Source organism: Drosophila innubila (assembly GCF_004354385.1).
Source record: "Drosophila innubila isolate TH190305 chromosome 3R unlocalized genomic scaffold, UK_Dinn_1.0 2_E_3R, whole genome shotgun sequence".
Lineage (NCBI taxonomy): Eukaryota > Metazoa > Arthropoda > Insecta > Diptera > Drosophilidae > Drosophila > Drosophila innubila.
Genome location: NW_022995380.1, coordinates 17,361,794 through 17,382,886, shown reverse-complemented (window position 1 = coordinate 17,382,886; position 21,093 = coordinate 17,361,794). Strand labels below are relative to the sequence as shown.

General features: G+C 39.9%; 1 protein-coding gene and 1 long non-coding RNA gene across 2 annotated transcripts in view; both read left to right on the top strand.

Moving 5' to 3' along the window:
• LOC117792160 overlaps positions 1–7,529 on the top strand; it is a 39,996-nt gene extending 32,467 nt beyond the window's left edge. The window contains exon 2 of the long non-coding RNA XR_004618151.1: positions 6,853–7,529. This is a non-coding gene — a long non-coding RNA (uncharacterized LOC117792160). The remainder of the gene's footprint in view (positions 1–6,852) is intronic.
• Positions 7,530–8,034: 505 nt separating this feature from the next.
• Positions 8,035–21,093, top strand: part of LOC117789801 (kin of IRRE-like protein 3) — an 84,872-nt gene continuing 71,813 nt past the window's right edge. The window contains 1 exon segment of the mRNA XM_034628936.1: positions 8,035–8,507. Within this exon segment, the coding sequence (XP_034484827.1) occupies positions 8,387–8,507 (121 nt within the window). The 5' untranslated portion in view covers positions 8,035–8,386.

Sequence of the window (21,093 nt, the reverse complement as noted above, 5' to 3'; positions counted from 1 at the left end):
AGACGTTGACATATTTTCCACAGTGGCAAACGTGCCTTGCAGCCGCTGACAAAATGTGCCTCTTACGGCAATCCAATGATGAAAACTACAACAGACTAAGGCCCGCTCAGCCCAACTCAGCTTTGTGTGTATCTCTGTGTGTGTGTCTCTATGTGTGTGTGTGTGTTGAGGGCTGACATCAATCTGAGGCTGATGCTGAGCACAAAACACAAATACTACATTAACCCAAATGCAAAGTCGTGCCAAGAGCCTGCCAAGTGAATGCCCAGAAGACGTGTGTGTTGCTGCATCCGACAAGCTGAATTGATGCAATACGAGTAGCATGCAGCATGGAGTCAGTTGCAAGCTGCCAGTTGCCACACAGAAGCTGGCACTACTCTACTTAAGCTGCAACTTAAACTATTTAAGATCATTTAAATGCTCTCTTTGAGCTCGACAGTGTTTAAAAGCATCGTACAGTGGAAGAATGTGCTCAGAAAAATTTAAATAAATCCATGTCATTTAAGAAAAAACTCTTTATATCCAGGTGTTTTTATGCATTTCATTTAATTCCAAATTCTCACTTTCACCCTTCTGCGCTGTAGAGAAAAAGTGTTATTTGTAGCATTCAGCAGGACATTTAAATTATATTTGATGTATCAGTAATCACCACCCGCTGAATGACATTTTATATATAAAGACGATATATTTTTATTTATCCATTAAAAATCCAATCAGTAAAAAAACAATATAATATATATTTTATTATAGTTTTTTAATTCTATTTAAATTTAATGTATGTTAAACAAATTGAAAATTGTACATTCATCTTTAATAACAAGGAACGTAATGGCTATATAATATTTAATAAAAGTAAATCATGAACAGGAAAACAAAATTAAAAATGGTTAATATATGTGTTGCCTTAAACGAAAAGTACAGTTACTGTAGGATAACGAATAATTTGAGCAAACTTAAATATTTGAGGCTTCAAAATATATACATAAGTATTTTACTGTAAATTATTGTTTATTCAGTGCCACACTGTGCCTAAGTCAAGGCTTTAATGAACTTGCCTGAACTTGAACTCCTTTTAAGGTTCACATTTTGGGGCACATTTCATTTGCCAGGAGTATTAAATAATTTGAAGTCATGCGAATTAAAACAAGAGCGTCAACAGCAGCTGCTTATGGCAGTGGGGCAACGGTCAGTCGACAGACGACAGTCGTCAGTCGGCAGTTGACAGTCGACAGTCGACAGCGGTGGGCGGTGGTTAGCCTTGGAGCAGAGCCAGAAACGGATGCGTTTGCCACGTCCTTTACGACAGACTTTATGACAGACCAAACCAAATATGAAATGGACAACGAAAAAAGGCCACAAAAATAAAAAATAAACACAGAAAAACAAAATGAGAAAAGGTCAAAAACACTTGGTAGTACATTATCTGGGCCACTGGCTGACCGTCGCACCCACTGACAGCAAGGCTGCAAAGACTCGAAAATCAGGACGAAGGAGAAGGACATTCGACGTTGGACGAATTGCCGCTTGGTCTGACATTTTCGTTATTATTCTTATTCGTGCATGATGGCAGTTGTTGTTGTTGTTGGCAATAGCAATATCAGTACTAGTTGTTGTTGTTGCTGATGCTGCTGTTATTGTTGGCTCAATTTCCTAGCCATTTCCGGATTCTCAGTGAAATTACGTAAAACATAGAAAAACAGAAGTTACACAGAGAAAGAGAGAATGGAGACGAGCCTTGTGGGTCATTCCACTTGATTTCCGAAAAGGATACTGCCACACACATACAGACACACACAGATACACACATAAACTTGCAACAGCAACTGGTCAGAGATGAGGCAACATCGACAACCGCAAGTACAATAGAAATGAGTTTGGGGCGGGGCTCAGTTGTTTTTGGCATCACTCTTATTCTCTCTTCATCTTCATCTTTATTTTGTTGTCATTTTTGTTGTTGTTGTTGTTTTTGTTGTTGTTGTTGTTCTGACTGCTGCTCAGTCAATGGTCCATAAATCGGTTGTCAACTATTCAAATGCAGACAATTGATTACAGCGATAAAGCTGAGGAGCCTTTTTGAGATTCAGCCTCACTTTCACTTCTCCCTTCTCTCTCTCACTCTCTCTCTCTCTCATTTTCTCTCTCTCTCTTTTTCTGAGTGAGTGACTGCTTGAGCAGAGGGAAAATAATTGAGAAAAGTGGCAAAGGGGGCCAGAAGCTTTAACACATCGATGGAAAAGGTATCAGAAGAAAGTCCAATTTTTATGGGGCAAGAACACAATCAATGGGTAAGCGTTAAGTTAAGCTTGCAACATACACGAATATAAAACTCAGTGAGTCAATAGACTGTAAGTCCATTTAAGCCATGCTCAGAATTAGGTTACAGCTATCACACGCACACACACACACACAAACACACACACATTCACATAATTACAGTACACACTCGTAAAAGCAAACTGCAAAGTCAACACAGTCATGCCTCAAGTGTCTTATCGATTCGTCTTTGGCCTGTTGAGGCAACAACTGTTTAAGCCCCATCGAGGTAAGGTATAAATATAGATAGGATAGGAGGATTAGGAGGCAGTGAAGGGGGTTATCAAATCGCTTAGAGTCTCTGTGTCTGAGTCTGAATCGAAGGTACTTCAAGTTGTTGCCCGGCTAAAAAATATTTATTCACAGTTCAATAAATAAACACACTGTGCCACACACTGCAGCTGCAGCAATCAAACGATGCATGTATCTATCTATCTACGTTTGTAGTTATATAGATGCACTTGTATCTGAAGGGTGGTTTTAAATAAGAAATGAATACAGCGCCATTGTTGGCTTTTAATATGCATTCACATATATGGAATAAAATGTAGCCAAAGCCTTGCTCTAAGCCCCAAGCATTTAACACTTTGTATTTACTAAGCTCCACCCGTAACAATAACGGATACAGTAACAACAATGGCTTAAATACATTTACCATTTACCAAGCTATAAGCCATGAGCCATGAGCCATGAGTAAAGTAATGCAAACATTTAAGAAGCAAAAGAAAGGCGAGAGAAGGGACGCCAAAGTCTTCGACTTACGGCAATAAAAGCTGTAGACAATATGGAAAAAGGGAAGGGGAGGTGAGGGGGCAGTGAGGAGGCCGTCAACATATCGTTGATTGGGTTGCCACAAAGCGCAGTGTTGCATTAGGAAGTGCGGCCACGTTCAGGCTGCCAGGCAAGTCGGAGTTGATGCCGCTTTATATGCAACACGGCCAAACGGGCAACAGAAATTGTTATGGCCAAGTATAACAAGGGTGCAGTGTATGCGTGTGTGCGTGTGTATGTGTGCAAACAAATTGGTAGCCAACGCACAGCTGACGTGAGTTGCAGCTAAAAGATGAAGAGGAAGTAACAAAAAATAAGGCAGCAGGCTAATACAAACCAGAGCAGTCATTGGGGGCGTGGCATGACAGCAGTAATTGGCTAAACTTTGGACCAACTGTCAATTGTCAAATCGCAGCGGCAGTGCGAAGTAAACGGAAGAAATGTGTTTGAACTTTCCACAGAACATAATTCGCTTAGACCTCCAAAAAGGATTTATAAAGTTCATAGTTTAGTGTCTGGCACGGGTCAGGGCAAAGGGTGGGCGGGTCATGCAGTCTATATATAACATAGACTTGGCCAATAATTTAAGAAGTTCATGCAACACAAAAGTTCAACTCAAGTATGTCTGCCTCCCCAACCAAGCGCTGACTGAATGATGGCAAACGGAAATTTACTGCAGGCACGAACAAGCAACTGGCTAAAAAGGGGTTCACACACATAGTCACACACACGCACACACACAGACCCATTCACATTCATGTTGAGGAAAAGGCGGCTTGAACAAAATATGCACATTTCCACACTTAATAACAAAATATGTTAAACAAAATCATTTGATGTTTGGCGTAAATTCGCGTGCTCTTTAGGTGTGTGTGTACATGTGTGTACGTGTGTGTGTGTGTGTGGTTGCCAGGAGGCATGAAAATAAGCACATGTTTACATGCAAATTACATAAAGCAAACGGCAGCAACAACAACAAACAACAACAACAACAACGATGATGACGCGGCGACGGCAAACAAAACGCACATTATATGCTGCATACTTTTGGGCTGCAAACGTAAATTGTATGGCGATTTTTCTTACATTTATTTCCGCAGAAAAACGAGCCGCCACAGCGTCCAGACAATATGCCACACTCCTTGCCACACTCTTTGCCACACTGCCTGCCACACTTTGCATACATTTAAAGCGTGTGTTTTTGTTTTCCGTTTCCGTTTGCCGTTTTGCCTCGTTTTCCACGCCGCAGCAAGACATGTAAACAAACTCATTTAACTGATTTTCATGAAAAGAAAATGTGGCTCCTGGGCAACGCGCTGACGGTCGTCGAGAATGCCAAATTATCATCATGTTCTTTCAATTTTTTTTTTTGTGTTGCAAGCAACTCTTTCGTGCGGCTACAAAACAAAATGGCGCACTGCCTGTGGCAAAATTTACATGTCACTCGACAGAAAGTTTCGTGCCAGCACTGACCTCTGTTACGGCAACTTGACTGCCCTTCTTGGCCAAGCATCTACTGTCTCAAGTTGTGCACACAATCTTTGCATAATTTCTCGCCCTGCCCCTCTCCTCCTCTCCGTTCCACTCCGTCCTGCTTCAACCATCCGTCCTGCGAAGCTGAGCGGCAAAACGGCCAATGTCAGCAGAAGAAGCAGCTAAAAAGCAAGAAAAAGTGGCAAGCACTTTTATTTTCTTGTCTCGCATTCAGCAAAAAGTAAACCCCAACGTAACTTCCACTTAAGGTTTCATGCCACAAATTGCCTACAGCTCGATGATGGCTATCTGAAAATGAATGTGACCAGAGGGAAGCTTCATGACTCTACAGTAATCGTATTAGCAAACGCATTAAGGCCTATGTTAAGCAGTCGCTTAGAGAACTTGCCAAATCTCAATATGGTATTCAGGGCTAGTTCGAAATTTCACATTTTGCATTTCACAGTTGCTCAGCAATTTGTTAAAGTCGAAAGGCGAAATTCGAGACGGTTTTCGGTGGCAGCCATTGATGTCAAAAGTTTGCTTTGAAATTATAGCAAAAAAAGAGCGGAACAAAACGAAGATACCACTGTTTTCGAGTCGTTGACTAAAAGATACCCGTTCCATACTTAAATCAATCAAAGCTTTAAATTTTTTTGATTTCATACTGATTGTATTAGGTGGAATGATGGAAAATAATAAATTGGAATGTTAAGCATAAAAAATACGTTTTTATTTTAAATTTCTGAAGATTATGGAGTTTGTTCCCGTTTGCGTTTTATGGTCTTTTAAAGTTTTTAGTTCTTAGGGAATTTTCATTACTAGCATCTAAAGTTTCTGAGATTTAGTTGTCGGATAGACAGTTAAACGGACAGACGGACACAGACTAATCGATTCGGCTGTTGATGCGGATCAAGAATATATATTATATTTTCTTAAACGGGTCTGACACGCTTCTTCTCTACGTTACATACCTGCCAACGAATACAATATACATTTTTAGTATTCTAAGAGAAATGGGTATTAAAAGAGCAAATTTGCGCCAATATTGTAAGGACGGAATCCGCGACTCTGCGACCGTCAAAGGATAATTGAGACATGCAAACAATATCCTTAAGTGCGATCACAGCAGCATCAAAGGTTGTCCTTGACACTCGTCCGTCTGGAAAGCAATTAACAGAGCTAAAGTATAATCAAGGTGTTTTTCTGCGGGGCGTCCTGCATTAAAAGTATTAAATACCCACTCATAAAAGGGTTGCTGCCACTGGCTCTGCCACTGCCACTGATGGTGGCATGTGTGGCACAAAAGTGCCTGGCACACACGCACGACAAAGCAGAATAATAAATTTCAATTCAGAGCCGACGACATGACGTCTGTGTGCCACTGCCTACATACATGTTGATAAGAAGCTGCGTCACTCGGAGACGCCACTAGCGAGCAGAATGGCTGGCAGTGCCACATTGCCACAGCAGCCTTGTAGCAATGCTAAGCCCATTCGCCTGCCTCTCGGCTAGCTAAAAAAAAAAGAATCCCCTTTATGCGAATGTTGGTACTAAACAAGACGACAAGTGTGCGTGTCACTGTGCATGTGTGTGTGTTATGCATATATGCTGGTTGCACAGAAAGGAAATGCGCAACGTCGCCCAAAGGTGTCAAGCGGAAAATAAAGCATAATGCTTGATGCTCCTATGCACTTTAGCTTTGCAGCAACAATAGCAGAGATTGCAGCACGAGCAATATATAATAACAACAGTGGATGGGAAAAAGGCCTAGACAGCCATCAGTCAGAAGTTGCTGCAACCTTTGACTGTGCGTGGACGCAGCTGATTGACGCATTTTCCAGCCAAAAGAGAGATAGCGAGAGAGACAGAGAGAGAGAGAGAAACAGAGACGTTACAGCCTACACATGAGACATGTCATGAGAGTATGATGTATGTATGAGTATGTTATAGGGGAAGGGTAAGGTGGGGGTGAAATCACTTTGCTTGGAGAAAAAGTTGAAATATCAAACGAAAAGTTCAAAATGAAAGCGTCAAAGAAAAGCAAAAGCTGCGACTAATAAATTATGAAAATGAGAGACTTGCTTCAAAGGAAAATTTGAAAAAAGCTGCCTCTTTACCAACCTGCCTCAAATATACATAAGCAGCTCATGTGTATATGTGTGTTTGTTTTAAGAAAAACTAAAAAAATGTTTTTTATAATATTATTATATTTATATACATTAAATTAATATATATTTTTAAGCTTGTTAAACAATATATTTAATGAAGTTTTTGTTGTGGTTTTCATTGCAGACAGTTCTGTGGCATGTGACACATGTGAAAATGCCCAAGGCGTGGCCCAAAAGCAAAGTGAAGCTGCAACAAATTCCAAATCGAAGCAACATCTTGTGGCTGCCACGCAGAGTCATGTTGTCGTCGCAAGCAGCCAGCCAGCAAGCTGCCAACACTGAAATGAAGAAATGAATGTGACATGTAAAAGCAAATATAACAACAACATAAGCAACGATAAAAAAAACAGCAACAATAACAATACAAACAATAACGACAAAAGTAATTTGAATTTGTGCGAGCAACAGGAAACAAAACAAGACAGAAGCACACACACACACACACCGATACAGATAGAGATAGAGAGAGAGGGAGAGAGAGTGCAAGTGTGAGCGAGAGACGGATAGAGAATGCAAATTGTGTGCATATTTTGCTAGTGTATGTGTGTGTTGTGTCCGTGTAAATAAATGCGATATAAAACGGCAACAGCAACAGCAACAGAAACAGAATCAACAGCAACAGAAACAGCAGCAAAGTCCAAAAAGAAAAGAATAACAAAAAGAAAAACGGCAAAAAGTGCAGTTAAGCGTAGAAATTGCATTAAAAATTGAAAAAAATAAAGTGGAAAGGCAAAAGAAGGGAAAGAAGAAGAACAGGATAGTCGTGGCTAACGAGCGCTAAAAAGCAACAGGAAAAAAAAAGACGTACAATGGAAAGAGAGTAAAAAGTTTTGATTGAAAATTTGCCTTTCATTTCGCTGGCTGCAAATACAACATAACAGACAAGAACAGCAACAATTTGCTTGCCACCGAAGCCCGATGCGGTGACTGTGTAAATTTTTGATTAAAAACAACAACAGCAACAACAACACAAACACAAATCGAAACAAAACGTGCAACGAACAGTGCAAAGTGAAAGCATGCGCCAAAAGGACACAGGAAATTCTGTGTGCAACAATAACACAAATATTTTTCAAACAATAGAAGAAAAAACAATTCCATCATATTGATTTCATGCAAATTATAATTGGCTAGTCACAAAACAAATTTGACATTCACAATCAAATGACAAGTGTCAGGAAATATAATCAAAAATAAAAGTTGTAGAGAAAAATTTAAAACTGTTTTGAAATTTCCATTTTGCTTAATTGATTCGCTATTTGTAATTTTGTAATGAACCTTGGTGTAATCAGCGTGTGCGTTTTATATATTTTATTACTTTTAGACAACAATAAAAAGTGTCACAAAAAGAAAGACTTGTTAAGCATATGTACAATAACAAAGTTCGCATAAAATTTGGCTAGCAAATTTCAAGACTGGCAACAAAACGTGGCAAAATAGTTGTCTACTAACGGTAAACATTGTGCCGCGCAATAAAAGTCAAGTGCGTGGCACTTAACATTCACTTGAAGTGGCAGCCGGAGCACGAAGGAGCGAGGTAAAGTGAGTCGTTGACAAAGTAACGCATTGCGCGATAAGAGACAAAGTGAGGAAGGAGGAGGAGAAGAAGAAGAAGAAGTCGAAGTACCACCATCCAACAACGCTCGATAAACGACAAAATGAGCAGCACGAACAGCAGCAGGAGGAGGGGAAGTGACAGCAGCAACCGGAGCTGTAACAGTATCAAAGAGCTGATAGCGCAACTATTGCTGCTTATCAGCTTGACATCAGGCTTGCCGGGTAAGTACCAGGGCAAATGTTCCTGTTTCCTTCTTCACTTTCTACTTTCGCCTTGGCTGACTTATCACAGACCCAAAATTAATGCAAATATTTAACGTTGCTTCACTTTTTTTTTTTTTTTTTTTTGTGTTTTATGGATTTGTCGTTGTCATGGTTGCCTACATTTAGGCGTCCTCATCATTGACATCGACTGTCGTCGACGTTGTCGTCATAACGTTGACAGTCTGCAGGGCGGGTGGAGAGGCAACACCACCCACTTGACATGACTTATAAATGGCTTTCGATTAAGTTGTCACATTAGCATTAATCTCGACACAGTCTCCGGCAGAAGTTCAATCAAGTTGTCTGCCTGTGTTAATGGGCTGTGTCCTGATGCGCAGAGATCGAAGATAACTTTGCAGTGCTTGAGGTGCATTTAGGAAACCACTCACCCCCCTCTGACTGTCTCCTTTTACGCCAACTGCATTGCATAATTAAAAAATAATTGTTGAGCTGACGTTAACGTAATAATTTATGAAAGCCGATGAAATGTTAATGACAGGCAGAATAGGCACAAAGAATGTCATTCAATGTGTTGGCACGTGTCATAAAACCGTTCTTTAAATTAATATTATCATCTCTGCTCTCTGTCCCTGTCCCTGTCTCTCTCTCTCTGTCTCCCCCTCTCTGTTATGGCTTTTCATAATCTGCTGTGGTTAACATTGTCAGTTTGCATGCGTTTAATACAATTATGGCCAACGAATTGCCATTGACCGATTGAAGGCAAAAGTAAATAACGCTTTATATTCATTTAATTTAATATTGCAAGCAATTGATACCAAGTTCACACAGCTCACACGTATACGTAATATTTAATGTGGGGCACACCTATTAAAGCACTCGACCTGTTTTCTATTTAGGCAACATTGTTCTGCATCAATGAGTTGAAAACATTTTCGCATTTCCTGTTAAGCGACAACAAAGCCAAACCCTTCACTCCCTCTTTGCGTTCCCTTTAAACCCACAGCCTATGCTTTTTTTTAGCGCTCACAAAAGTAAAAAGTTAAATGATCTCTACCATTCTACGATAATAAAAAAAATCTGTATAGTACGAGTATACATCCAAATAGTGAAAATCAACAGCTTTGTTGGCGCTTTGTGTCAGTCGGTCGCACGGTTTTCAGTTTCAGTTTCGTTCTCTTTATTTGCAATATTTTTGTTTGTTTAATTTTCCAAAAATGTTGACATTGTTTCTATTTGTTAGTTCGCTCTTTGTGAGTGCGTGTATGTTTTATTTTATGCGCATTTCCAATTTATGTTTTGTTAAAGTATTTCCGATATTTGTTGCTATTTCGTCCACTAGAGTTCAGTTTGATTCCGTTTTATTTCGTTCATTGTCATCTCATTGGAATGTTCCAACCATTTTCATGAGAATGAATTTAAATGATTTATGCATATATTGACATTTGAATTGTTTATGTTGAAGGCTGCGAAAAAGAACCTAAAAAGAAAGGTTTAAAAATTTATTGAAATAGTTTTGTCTTTTTTTTTTATATTTGCAACTGTCTCTGTTATTTTTATTTTAATTGATGCTATAGCAACATGAAATTTTAAATATTTGTGAATCATGTATCTCGACACGTAAAAAAAATATAAATATGCAAATGCTAATAAATCTTGATATTCATATATTAAATGAAATTTCTGTGTTCATAGTTAATAAATGCAACAAATAAATCTAATCTTAAATAATTACATTTGATTATTTCAAACTATTATTTTAAACTAATTTACAAGACTTCAAAGCATTCAAGTAAATAAAAGTATTTACTTATTAAGTTAAAGTCTTAATTTCACTCAACTTAGGCACTTGATTTTTTCGCCACAATAAAAGTCAAATTAATAGTCAAGTTCAAAAACTAGCCTCGATTTGGAAACAGTTCAAAGAGTGAGAAAATTCATTCCGAAATCCTTACAAATCGTAGACATAAATAAAACATTCGATTTTTATTGTAAGAGCCAAACTCATTGAGGACGAGGAGAAAGTTTTGTTTCGTGTCGTTTTATGGCACTGCCAAAAATTGGTTTCGATAAAAATTTACGTTTCATAAAATTTATTATGTATGCAACACAATGGCAATAACAACAACAGGATGAACAACAATGGGGACAACAATCGATGTGTGGAACCAAAAGCCAAGATCCTTGCGCTGGAAAAAAGCCAAAACTCACTCAGCATACAAAATGACGACGACTCGGGGAAAATCAAAGCCAACAAGGATAAAAAAAACAAGAGCAAATGAACAACTTTATATGCAGGATAATGGTCAAGACATTATTAAGGCTCATTTCTCGAATGTGTCTGTGTGTGCGAATATATTTATGTATGTGTTTAGTGTGTGTGTGTGTGTGTGTATTAGAGTAAGTTCTAAATAGAACACATTTGTTAAACGGCAGGAATTTTATGATGTGTGTGGGCAACTTGCAAATACTTAGTTAAAGTGCACTCAGTTCCTCTCTTTATTAACAGACCTAATCTTAAAGACTTTTCGAGCCCTGCTACAATCTGTAAAGTGGTATGCCAAAAAAAAGGATAAGAGAGTAGAGAAATTACAGGATGCGTAAAGAATGTTAAAGAATGAAATGACAAGAACTTATTCAAGGACAAATATTATAAACTTTAGACACTATACGTACTTTTTAGAACACCCAGTACAATTGAGGAATTTTTTAGACTTTCCAAATAAATTTTTTAAGATAAAGATATAATATTTTTGTTGTATTAATAAAGTATAAGGATTTATTTTATTTTGATCGAATGATTAGTTTTTTTTTCGAATTTTAACATACAAAAAATTTTTGAAGTTTCATCCAATCACGTTAAAAACAATTAAATAAACAATTGTTAATTTATATTATATGTTCATGTTAATAAGATTAATATAGCTTAGACATTACTTCTTTTTTCTTAGCCATAGAGTATATAAAAGCCATAACATCCACTACCAGCTTGATAGAAAACCTTTGCTTTATCGAAGAGTATCTACTAGTCGTGCAATCTCAATAACTGTACTCTTTATCAATAAGTGTATTTAATTGTTGCTAGTTTGCTCTGTCCAGTTTTTTATTTAACTATCAGGACACGGATTAAATCTTTTTGTCCGATTTTTGAGTAATCGAAGTAAAAAGTTTTATACCCTGAGCCCATTGAAAATGGGCAAAAAGGGTATAATGTGTTTGGCAGAATGTATGTAACAGGCAGAAGGAGGGGTGGCAGACCCCATAAAGTATATATATTCTTGATCAGGATCAACAGCCGAGTCGATCTAGCCCTGTCCGTCTGTCCGTCTGTCCGTCTGTCTGTCCGTCTGTTTGAACGCGTCGATCTCAGAGACTGTAAGTGCTAGAGACTTCAAATTTGGAATGCAGGTTTGTGAATACCATACGCAGGTCAAGTTTGTTTCCAATTTTTGATGCCACGCCCCCTTCGCCCACAAATTGAAAAATAAAGATTTACACGCTCAATTTTTGACATAGCACTCCCTAACTGAACAATCAGTTGAGAAGTATGCGTATTAAACGACCCTGAAAATTTCAAAGCGATTGACCCATAAATAAAGAAGTTATTTCGGAATTTAGATTTAGTTGAATAATTACATTTGGATGGCAAATCAAACGTGCGAGCGAGACAGCATGTTCACGTTTGTATGCAAGGCGCGCACAAAGACAGAACGAATAAGTACCCATTTTTTTTTTGGTACCAAATAAGAATTAAGCGATAAGCAAAAATATTATCGATATCATGTAATGAAAATGTTAATGTATAATTTATGTATATACAAATATACAATTTGATTAAAATATAATTGTGTTAATATATAAATATGTATTTTTGCATGGCAAAAATCAGCAGAAGCTGATAGCTATGTATGTATGAAATTGCATGAGAGAAATAGCGATCATTTTGCAGCACTATATTATATATTAAAGTTTATTATATTAAACTTATTTAAAATTAATTAGAAATTGATAAATTGGTAAATCGCAAGTCGTAATCGTAATCGAGTGATGTATTAGTTCAGTGAGGCATTAATAACGTAGTCTGCAGTGATAAGCACAGTGACTTCAGAAAACCGAAAGTTGTTCATAGTTTCGCGTGTGTAATTTTTGATACCCTGAGCCCATTGAAAATGGGCAACAATCAACTTTTATAAAAGAGGACATGGGCTCAGGGTATCCTACTGTCGAGCGTGCTCGACTGTAGCCGCACCTCACCGCGAGCGAAGCGAGCCGGGGGTAGGCGAGCGAAGCGAGCAGGGGGCGGAGCCCCCTTGTTTCATTTTAACTTTTTACTGGGTTAGGAAGAGAGAGCTGCACTTGATAAAAGCTTTTGGCTAATGGCCGATGACAGACTAACAGACAGACATACGAACGGACCGCCAGACAGACGGGATGAGTAAGCAAACGGGACGAATAGTTTGCCAAATTTGAAGTATTCAAAGTAAAATTTATGTAAAACATTATGTAAACTGTGTGCGAGTATGCAAATAGAAAGAGAGATAGCGACATAGAGAGATAGAAAGAGAGGAGGAAGTAACCCCAAAGCATGACTTTTCAATCTGAAATGTGTTTAATGGGCTTTTATGGCGTCCGTCTGACGGTCGGTTCTGTCGTAGCTTTTATCAAGTGTGAACCTATCGAATAGTTGGATATGTACTGCACTAGAGTTACTGCCCCATCCTCTGCCTTTCACGCCCCTTCTTACAACGCGTGTTGTTAATGAAAATGAAACTTTTTCAACACTGGCGCACTATGGGAAATGTTGCTGTGACTCTTTAATATTTGACCTTACACACGTTGCACAAAGTTGACTCAATAACAGCCCAATGGGAGAGGAAGAGGGTGAGAGAGAGAGAGAGAGAGAGAGAGAGAGAGGGAGAGAGAGAGAAAGTGTAGGGGCAGTGAAAAGGATAGGGGTTGCATTTGGGGCAGGTAGCTGCTTCTGTGGCAGGTCCAAATTGCCAAGAGCAACTTTTAATTACACTAAAATAATTATAAGCCAAAAAACTTCATCAATGCGTTGCGCGACCAATCAATATTGCAACACCAAACCAACACACACACACACACACTCACACACATTAAGGTAGAGTGCCTTTTGGTGTTGCCACGTGTGCAACAATTAAAGGAAACTCTAGCAATAAAAAGCCAGCCAAACGGGAAATATGAAAAATGTGAAAAATTGTCGCTGTGGAAATTTTGTTCACACTCCCCCCACGTTTCCGTGGCAGCTACAATAATGAGTGAAAAATAAGGGTGTAGGAGAAGGAGGCGGGGATGCTGCGGCGTGGTATTAAATTGCAGCACGTAATGGAAATGTTAGTCGTATGTAAATACCTGCTAGGCGAGGGTGTTTGCTTATGTACGAGTATGTCAGGATCAACAGGGACACACTGTTTGTGTGTGTGTGTGTGTGTGTGTGTGTGTGGCATCCACACATAGCATCTGATTGCGTTGGGCTTTACGAGCAGCGTCATGTGCCATGCGCCTAATTAAATTAAAAATTAGAAAACGGAAATTTGAGCACGAATTTTCAGAGTCGGATCGAAAGATTTGAGTTTGGGCAATGAGTGTGTTTGCGGGATATGCGTCTATGTGTGTATGTGTGTGTGTGTGTGGGTAAAGTCAATAGCTATGTGTACTCGTATTGTATTTCGTATTGAATTTGCTGCTGCCACACAGACAAAAGCATACTTTTACTAACGAAATTATGCAAAAATTCCTGAAAGAAAGAGAGAATGATGTAGTATGTAGTAGAAACTGAGGAATCCAGCGTCCTCACAAAATGTTTTGTTGCCCCATGTTGTCCCAGGCAGAACAGCAAGCAAACAAAGTATAGCAAATATGTGCAAAACAACAACACACTCGTACTCCAGCCCCACAGATGGGGGCATGTTGCATGATGTTGCTACTAGCACTTTTCTAATGCAAAGCACAACTATACCAAACATGGACCAAAACCTAGCTGTGCTCGGTTCGGTTCGGTTCGGTTCGGTTCCCTATTAGGGATGCTGCTGCTGTGGCTCTCCTTTAAGCAGCATTCGCACAGATTAAGGATTTTGTTGAGTCGAGCTGTGCTGAGCTGAGCTGGAGTGGCCTTGTTGATGGTTTTGTGCCCTCTTTTTCAGCTCTTTCTTATAGTCTATTTTTTCAAATTTTTTTTTTTTTTTACCGCAAGCGTCAGTTGCTGTTGTTGGTGCTGCGGGGCGTGTCCTTGTGTTGTGGCATGCTGAAAGTCTTTGGCTGCAAACACATTCATTATGCATGCACTTTAAATTGTAAATTTGACTGCATGCCTCGGTGCCCCCTTTGCCATGCCTCTTTCTCTGTCGCAGCCCCTCGTGCTTGCCCCTCTTGCCCATGTCGGTCCCTGCATATTGAAACGGATTTGCAGCCAGCTTTGGGACATGGCTAAGACCTGCTGATGCGCTTGATGAGCTTTGCCATATTGTTTGAATTTTTATGGACTCACTGAATCATGCCCCGTCAGCCGCAAGCCAGTGTGCCACACACACACTGACACATACCTGTCCATAATCGTCTGTTGGCGTTGAGCTGCTTTTTGGACATTTTTCGTGTTATTATCCTCAGAGCTGATCCCATAGCCTGCAACCTGACTGCTGGCATTTGGCAAATAATAAATTAAATTTCAGAATTATTGTTGCAGCTTCCAGTTGCAGCTGCCACACAGAAAAGTTGCTAAAGTCAGCAAGGGTCAACAATTTATATGCCTGAGCGTAATTAAAGTTGCGTTGAGTTTGGCTCGCTTAACGTTACGCCACTTGATTAAATTAGTTGCAACAAATAGGAGATTTGTTGCCTCAATTTGTGGCTACTTAAATGGGAGCAAACCGAAAACTTCAAGCCGCTTAACAGGAGTATTCTGAGCCATGAGCAAATTGAATATCTCCTTTCAAAAATGTGCCATGACAACTGAGAGTTGTCGAGTGTGAGAGCAAGAGCGAAAGGTGGCAGCTTCGGTATTTGTGGCGCCACGAAATTTTTTGGGTATGTGCGGCATAGATCAAAAAACGCAAAAAAGGGGTTAGACCCTAAACAGTCTACTGTCGACTGCCAACTGCCGACAGTCATGTGACTGCCACAATGCCACCCCAATGCCCATCGATGTTGTTGATGATGATGATGATGATGAAGATGAAGATGAAGATAATGGCTATTCAGGCAAATAGGCTGAATCTACTCTCGGCACTCGGCACTCTCTTTTCTCTTGCCACATGACATGTTGCTATTGTTGCCAAGTGGCAACAAAGTCAAGCAAACAAAAACCATAGTCGTTTGTTTGCCATGTGCACCAATATACACTCTCTCTTTCTACAGTACTCTACCTCTCCCTCGCACACACTGCAAATCCTTTTGGGTCAGAAACTTTTGAAATATCTAATCCCCATACATATGAGACAGCATCTGAGCCGCTTTAAGCGCACAGTTAAGTTAGCGATACGCCTCCCCTTTCACCTCTTTCCTCACCCTCGCCCTCACCCTCACCCAAACCCTAACCCAATGACAGAGGGTTGCCAGAGGTAGGGGGGCAGGGGAAGGTGGCGTCGGTTTTATTCTCTGTACAGGCTTATGAATTTGGAACGGAGCGATGAGTCGAGTCCACTGTACGCTCGGTTGCCTTGTGCCCTGGCAAGCATGATTATAAATAATCTTTATTATACCCTTAAATCGGGCATTATGTCTAGCCCATTGAAAGAGTTATTTGTGAGTCCACAAGGTCAGGATTACATATGCTTAATCAGTACTACGAATTGAGACTCATCTATCGATATATCTGTTCCAACTTTTCACATTTAAATTATAGTTCTTATATATTTCGGGCAAAATATGATGTTTTAATTTATGTGTAAGCAAATTTATTAAATTCCCCAAAGCGCTGTTTAATTTTATTGTACATATTTTGATTATATTAATATTAACTTGATTTAAACAAAAATATTTTCAATCGACCCTAAATTAACTCAAATAATAAAAGATTTTTGAAGCGAATAAACACTCTAAAATAATTATTAAATTATTTTTTTTAATCATTCATTACAGTTTACTTTACATTATTTACAATATTTATTATAGTTTACTGAAATTGATAATCAAAAATTTACCCATTTAACGAGTATGTCATTAAACATCTTTAAATAATATATTTACTTGTTTCAAAACAATGTTAGAGCATTATAACATCGGCATTCAAAGTGTTTATAGTACATGTGTGTAAGTATTTTTACCTTGTACTTTTTATTTGCTGTTTTTCGATTTAGTCTGGTTGTGTTGAACAGATTTTGAAGGGTTTTGTCATTGGGGAGGTTGTCATGTGAAGCATTTAAGTTGATTCTCAAGACTAGACGACTTACTCCGCTGCTTTCACACTTGCCTTGTATATTGCGCTACTGAAAATCTGCTATTAATAGCAGATTGCTTTAACACACACACTCACACACACACAACACACCGACGGTAGTCGCAAATTGAGTTTGGCAGTAAATCCTTAAAGAGAACCTCATCGCGGACCAGTTATGACAGCAGACATATCGCTTAGCTCCCAAGTGTACCTATATATTTATATAGGTCAAAAGGAGCTGCCATTTGACAAGCAAGGAGGGGGAAGGACTTAGTTGGAGGATTAAGTAAAAAATCGTGTTGTGAGGATGTTGTTTTTTTGATGTTGCTGGCCAATTGATTGAAATTTTGAAATTTTTATGGGGCCCGTGTAGAGTAACATGGCTAAGCTTTATATTGAGTCTGCTCGTCACGGCCAAAAAACTTTTGGCCACAGCTTTTGTAATTGAAAGGACTTGAGTCGTCTCCTCTGCTCGTACTTAAATGAGCTGATTTGCATAGAAAAGCGAGGCTGGACTTCTTTAGCTGACATGACAAAGGGAATCAATTTCGGATATTTTAACTATTTGAACTTGGACACAAATATTTGGAGCAAGAGTTTTGCAGCTTTGGAAAGATCGGTTAGCCACTTGAAAGTGATTGTCCCTGGCTCAAACTAGATAATTGAAACTGCAGATGGCTTAAACTTTCCCTAGCTGTTTGGCTGTTTGGCTATTTGGCTATTTGGTTTGGTTTCGTTCAGCAAGAGCAGACAGTAAAAATTAACGACGCCATTTCGCTTGGCCAAAAGTTTGCGTTGCGGTTGAACGGCGGAGATAAAGCCAAAAGCAACAAAATGGATACATGCGAGTGCAGGAGTATCTCGTTCGTTAGCCTGGCCAAAATCGATAAGCGCCAGGCGATGGGTCACGTCAAAGCAAAGGCATATAAATCACAAAATCTTGTAACTGTGGACAGCAGTGACCGCAGCTCCTGAAGTTCCTTCGCTTAGGTGAGTCCTTGACCAATGGCGAGCACGAAACCACAACGCGTCAAGTCGATGTATTGGTTGCCTCTGTGTGTGTGAATCCATATGTGTATGTGTATGTGTGTGGGTGTGTGGGTGTGTATTTGTGTTGTTGTCGATTCCAAAGGCAGCGTCAAGTTATCAAATGATTTATTTACGAGCCCGCCAGGCAAACAAACAAGCCACAATGCCGACAGCTTGGACCGGGCCACGACAATTTGCAGCAACGACAAACGCGTGCCAAATAGTAACTAGAACACAAGCATACACACACACAAATACACACACATTCAGAGGATGGGATAGGAAGTAGACAAGTTCAAAATTGTTGAACTCAAGAGCGTCCCGAGGCGAAGGTCTCCATGAGACACATTTGCACAAGCGGCCAGCGACAGTGACAGGAGAACAAGAATTATGGCCCAAGGGCGTACGCCCTGTCAGTGGGCGTGTCAGTCGTAGTTGTCAGTGCTTTAAAATTGACTAGCGTCTCAAAAACACACTCAACCTGTTGTCATTGCAGGACAATACAAATCGAACTGAAATTGATATCCTGGTATAGTAAGTCAGCTCTCTGCCAGGTTGTAAAATATTTACGATATGAAATTTAATCATTTTAAGAGCACATTCAAAATTGACACAACAAGCAATTGTTGATCAAGAAAAGTGAAGCACAAGCACACACACACAGAGAGAGAGAGAGAGAGACTGAGAGAGAAACCTATATACTCGGTTTTATTAAGCTGTTTGATAACTCAGTTGCCAAAGTTCATTGTAAAAGAGCTAACAGGAAACGCCTTAAAGTGTGCTATAAATTCAGTTCAATTTAAAATTACGTATACGCCACACTGGCCAGGCAAAGTCATTCGAAACAGCGCTGTATATGTAATATTTTGTAAATCTTAAAGCCCCCTAAGGCTTACATTGATTCTTCCGCTAAATTGAAGGCAATTACGTATACGCACCGTTTGCCGGACCTGTCAAATAAAGTAGAGATAAAGATACGTCAAGTTTGTCGGGCCAAGTCGGTGGAAATGTCTGAGCTGCAAGTCTAGTGTACTGCCTAAAAGTATGCAATTGACGCGGATTACGTATACGCACCGCTTACCAAAACCATTTGCAGTTGAATTAAATAATATTATTTCATTGCCAGATTGTTATTAGATTGTTACTATTTTTGGCCAAAAGCAAACAAAACAAATTAACAAAATATTAAACAAATTTGAACCCTCTAAAAGTTGCTTACCATTTGCCCGCCACTTGCCGCATATTAATTTATTTACCTGCCGCGTTGTTGTGGTCTCGAGAGCCTCAAATTGAAAAAGTAATTCAAAGCTCGACAGCATTTTAAGCCACAAGCAACCGCGAGGCCACCGTCAACGCCACCGCCACCACCACCGCCAACGTCAAAGTAACCACCCCAACCACCAAAGCCATTATCAAGGCCGTATGCCATCCACTTATACAGGCAGAGGATCGCAGCTACCGCAATTTTGAGCAGAAACCACAGAAATTTATGTTTTTAGTGCTTTGTCTGAGGTGTGGTGGAGAGTGGTGCGTTGTGGTGCTGTGCAGTGTGATGGAGTTGCAAGTTGAGTGCGCGCACATACAATAATTTTCAATTTAAAGGTAATTTGAGCCCAGAACAACACAGAGACTCGCACATGTGAGTCACAGGACACAACAGGACGAAAACAGCAGCAACCAAGCGGAGCAGCGGGCAAAGGAATAACGGGACAAGAGCCAGCAGCCATTTTGGGCCATAATTTAACTTACAACAACTTTCAATAAGGCGTCGCAGGCAATGGACTTAGACAGAGGCAGGCAGCAGAAATTACAAAAACACACACTCGCACTCGCACTAACACTTACACTTACACTCACTCACACACACACAGACACACACACATCATTTCTTGCACACAGCTAAAGTGGATTTAGCCATAAAATGGCAACGGGCCACAACGAGGCAAACACACGGCAAAATAACAACAAAGTTAAATGCAGTTGATGCTTTAGTTGTTACCTTTTTGTGTTGTGTTTGTGTGTGGTGTGTGTGTTTTGAAGTAGCCAACAGGCAAAAGGGCAAATGCTTGGTGGGGTTAGCTGGTTAGCTGGGTTAGCCAGCAGCTTGGCGTTGGCCGCTTGCTGCGGAGATTTCAAGTAACCGCAATTCATATTTCACATTGCTTATGGCCATAAAAGATGGCGGCCAGGGACTAAATGGCCAGAATAGCGTAAGAAAATTACGCAAAAAGGACGGCTGACTGGCAAGGAGAATGGCAAGCAGACCTTAACCTGACTTCACTTGACTCTGCAGCATTGGCGTTACGTATACGCCACGCTTGCCACGCGACGTGCTGGCAAAAGGTGGTGCAAAGTGTTTGCAAAGTAATTTCCGTTTCCTGCTTAGCTTCGAGTGGCAGCCGACTCAATGCATGTCGCACATACAAAGAGGCAGAGAGAGAGAGAGAGAGAGAGCGACAAAGAAAGAGAGTCTGAGGGAGAGACTGTTTTCATTAGGTTGCTCCAAAAACTGTGCACACACGCAAGGACACCGACACCGACTGCAAATGCAAAACAAAACCAAAAACGCCTCAACGAATTCGTGTAGCTGTCGCCGCCGCATTAAATAAAGGCGGTACCATGGCGTATACTTAACGTGTGAGTCATCCCTAAGGAGTACACGACATTTGACAAGATACACTGAAACTCCTAACATGAAAACTGTAATTCTCGATCCATCTCCCCTGCGAATACGCTGCATTTCAATCATCTGGCAAACAGTCAGTGGAACCATTAAAATGGCGAATGAACGGCGAAAAATTTACACATTTGGCCAACACTAGTAGCCAAGTCAGAAGCAAACACGATTATTTGACTCCACTCTGTGCTCTCCAAGGGAAATGCTACGACTTACATAACGAATTATTTTTAAGCGCTTCCCGCTTCTGCGAGCAGCATCAAATTGCCAAAATGCACTCGAGCTTAAAGCAGTGCCATCAACCACTGCAAACAGTGCTCTCCGTTTAGCTTTTTGCCGCCAAATGTAGCTTGAAAGAAAAAGGACGAACATTTTTAAGAGAGAAAACTAGACTGAAACTATCAGAAAAATAATGAGAATCAATTAAAATCTTGTTTTTTAAGCACTAACGAAAAGAGAATGTGAGTATATTAATAATGCTG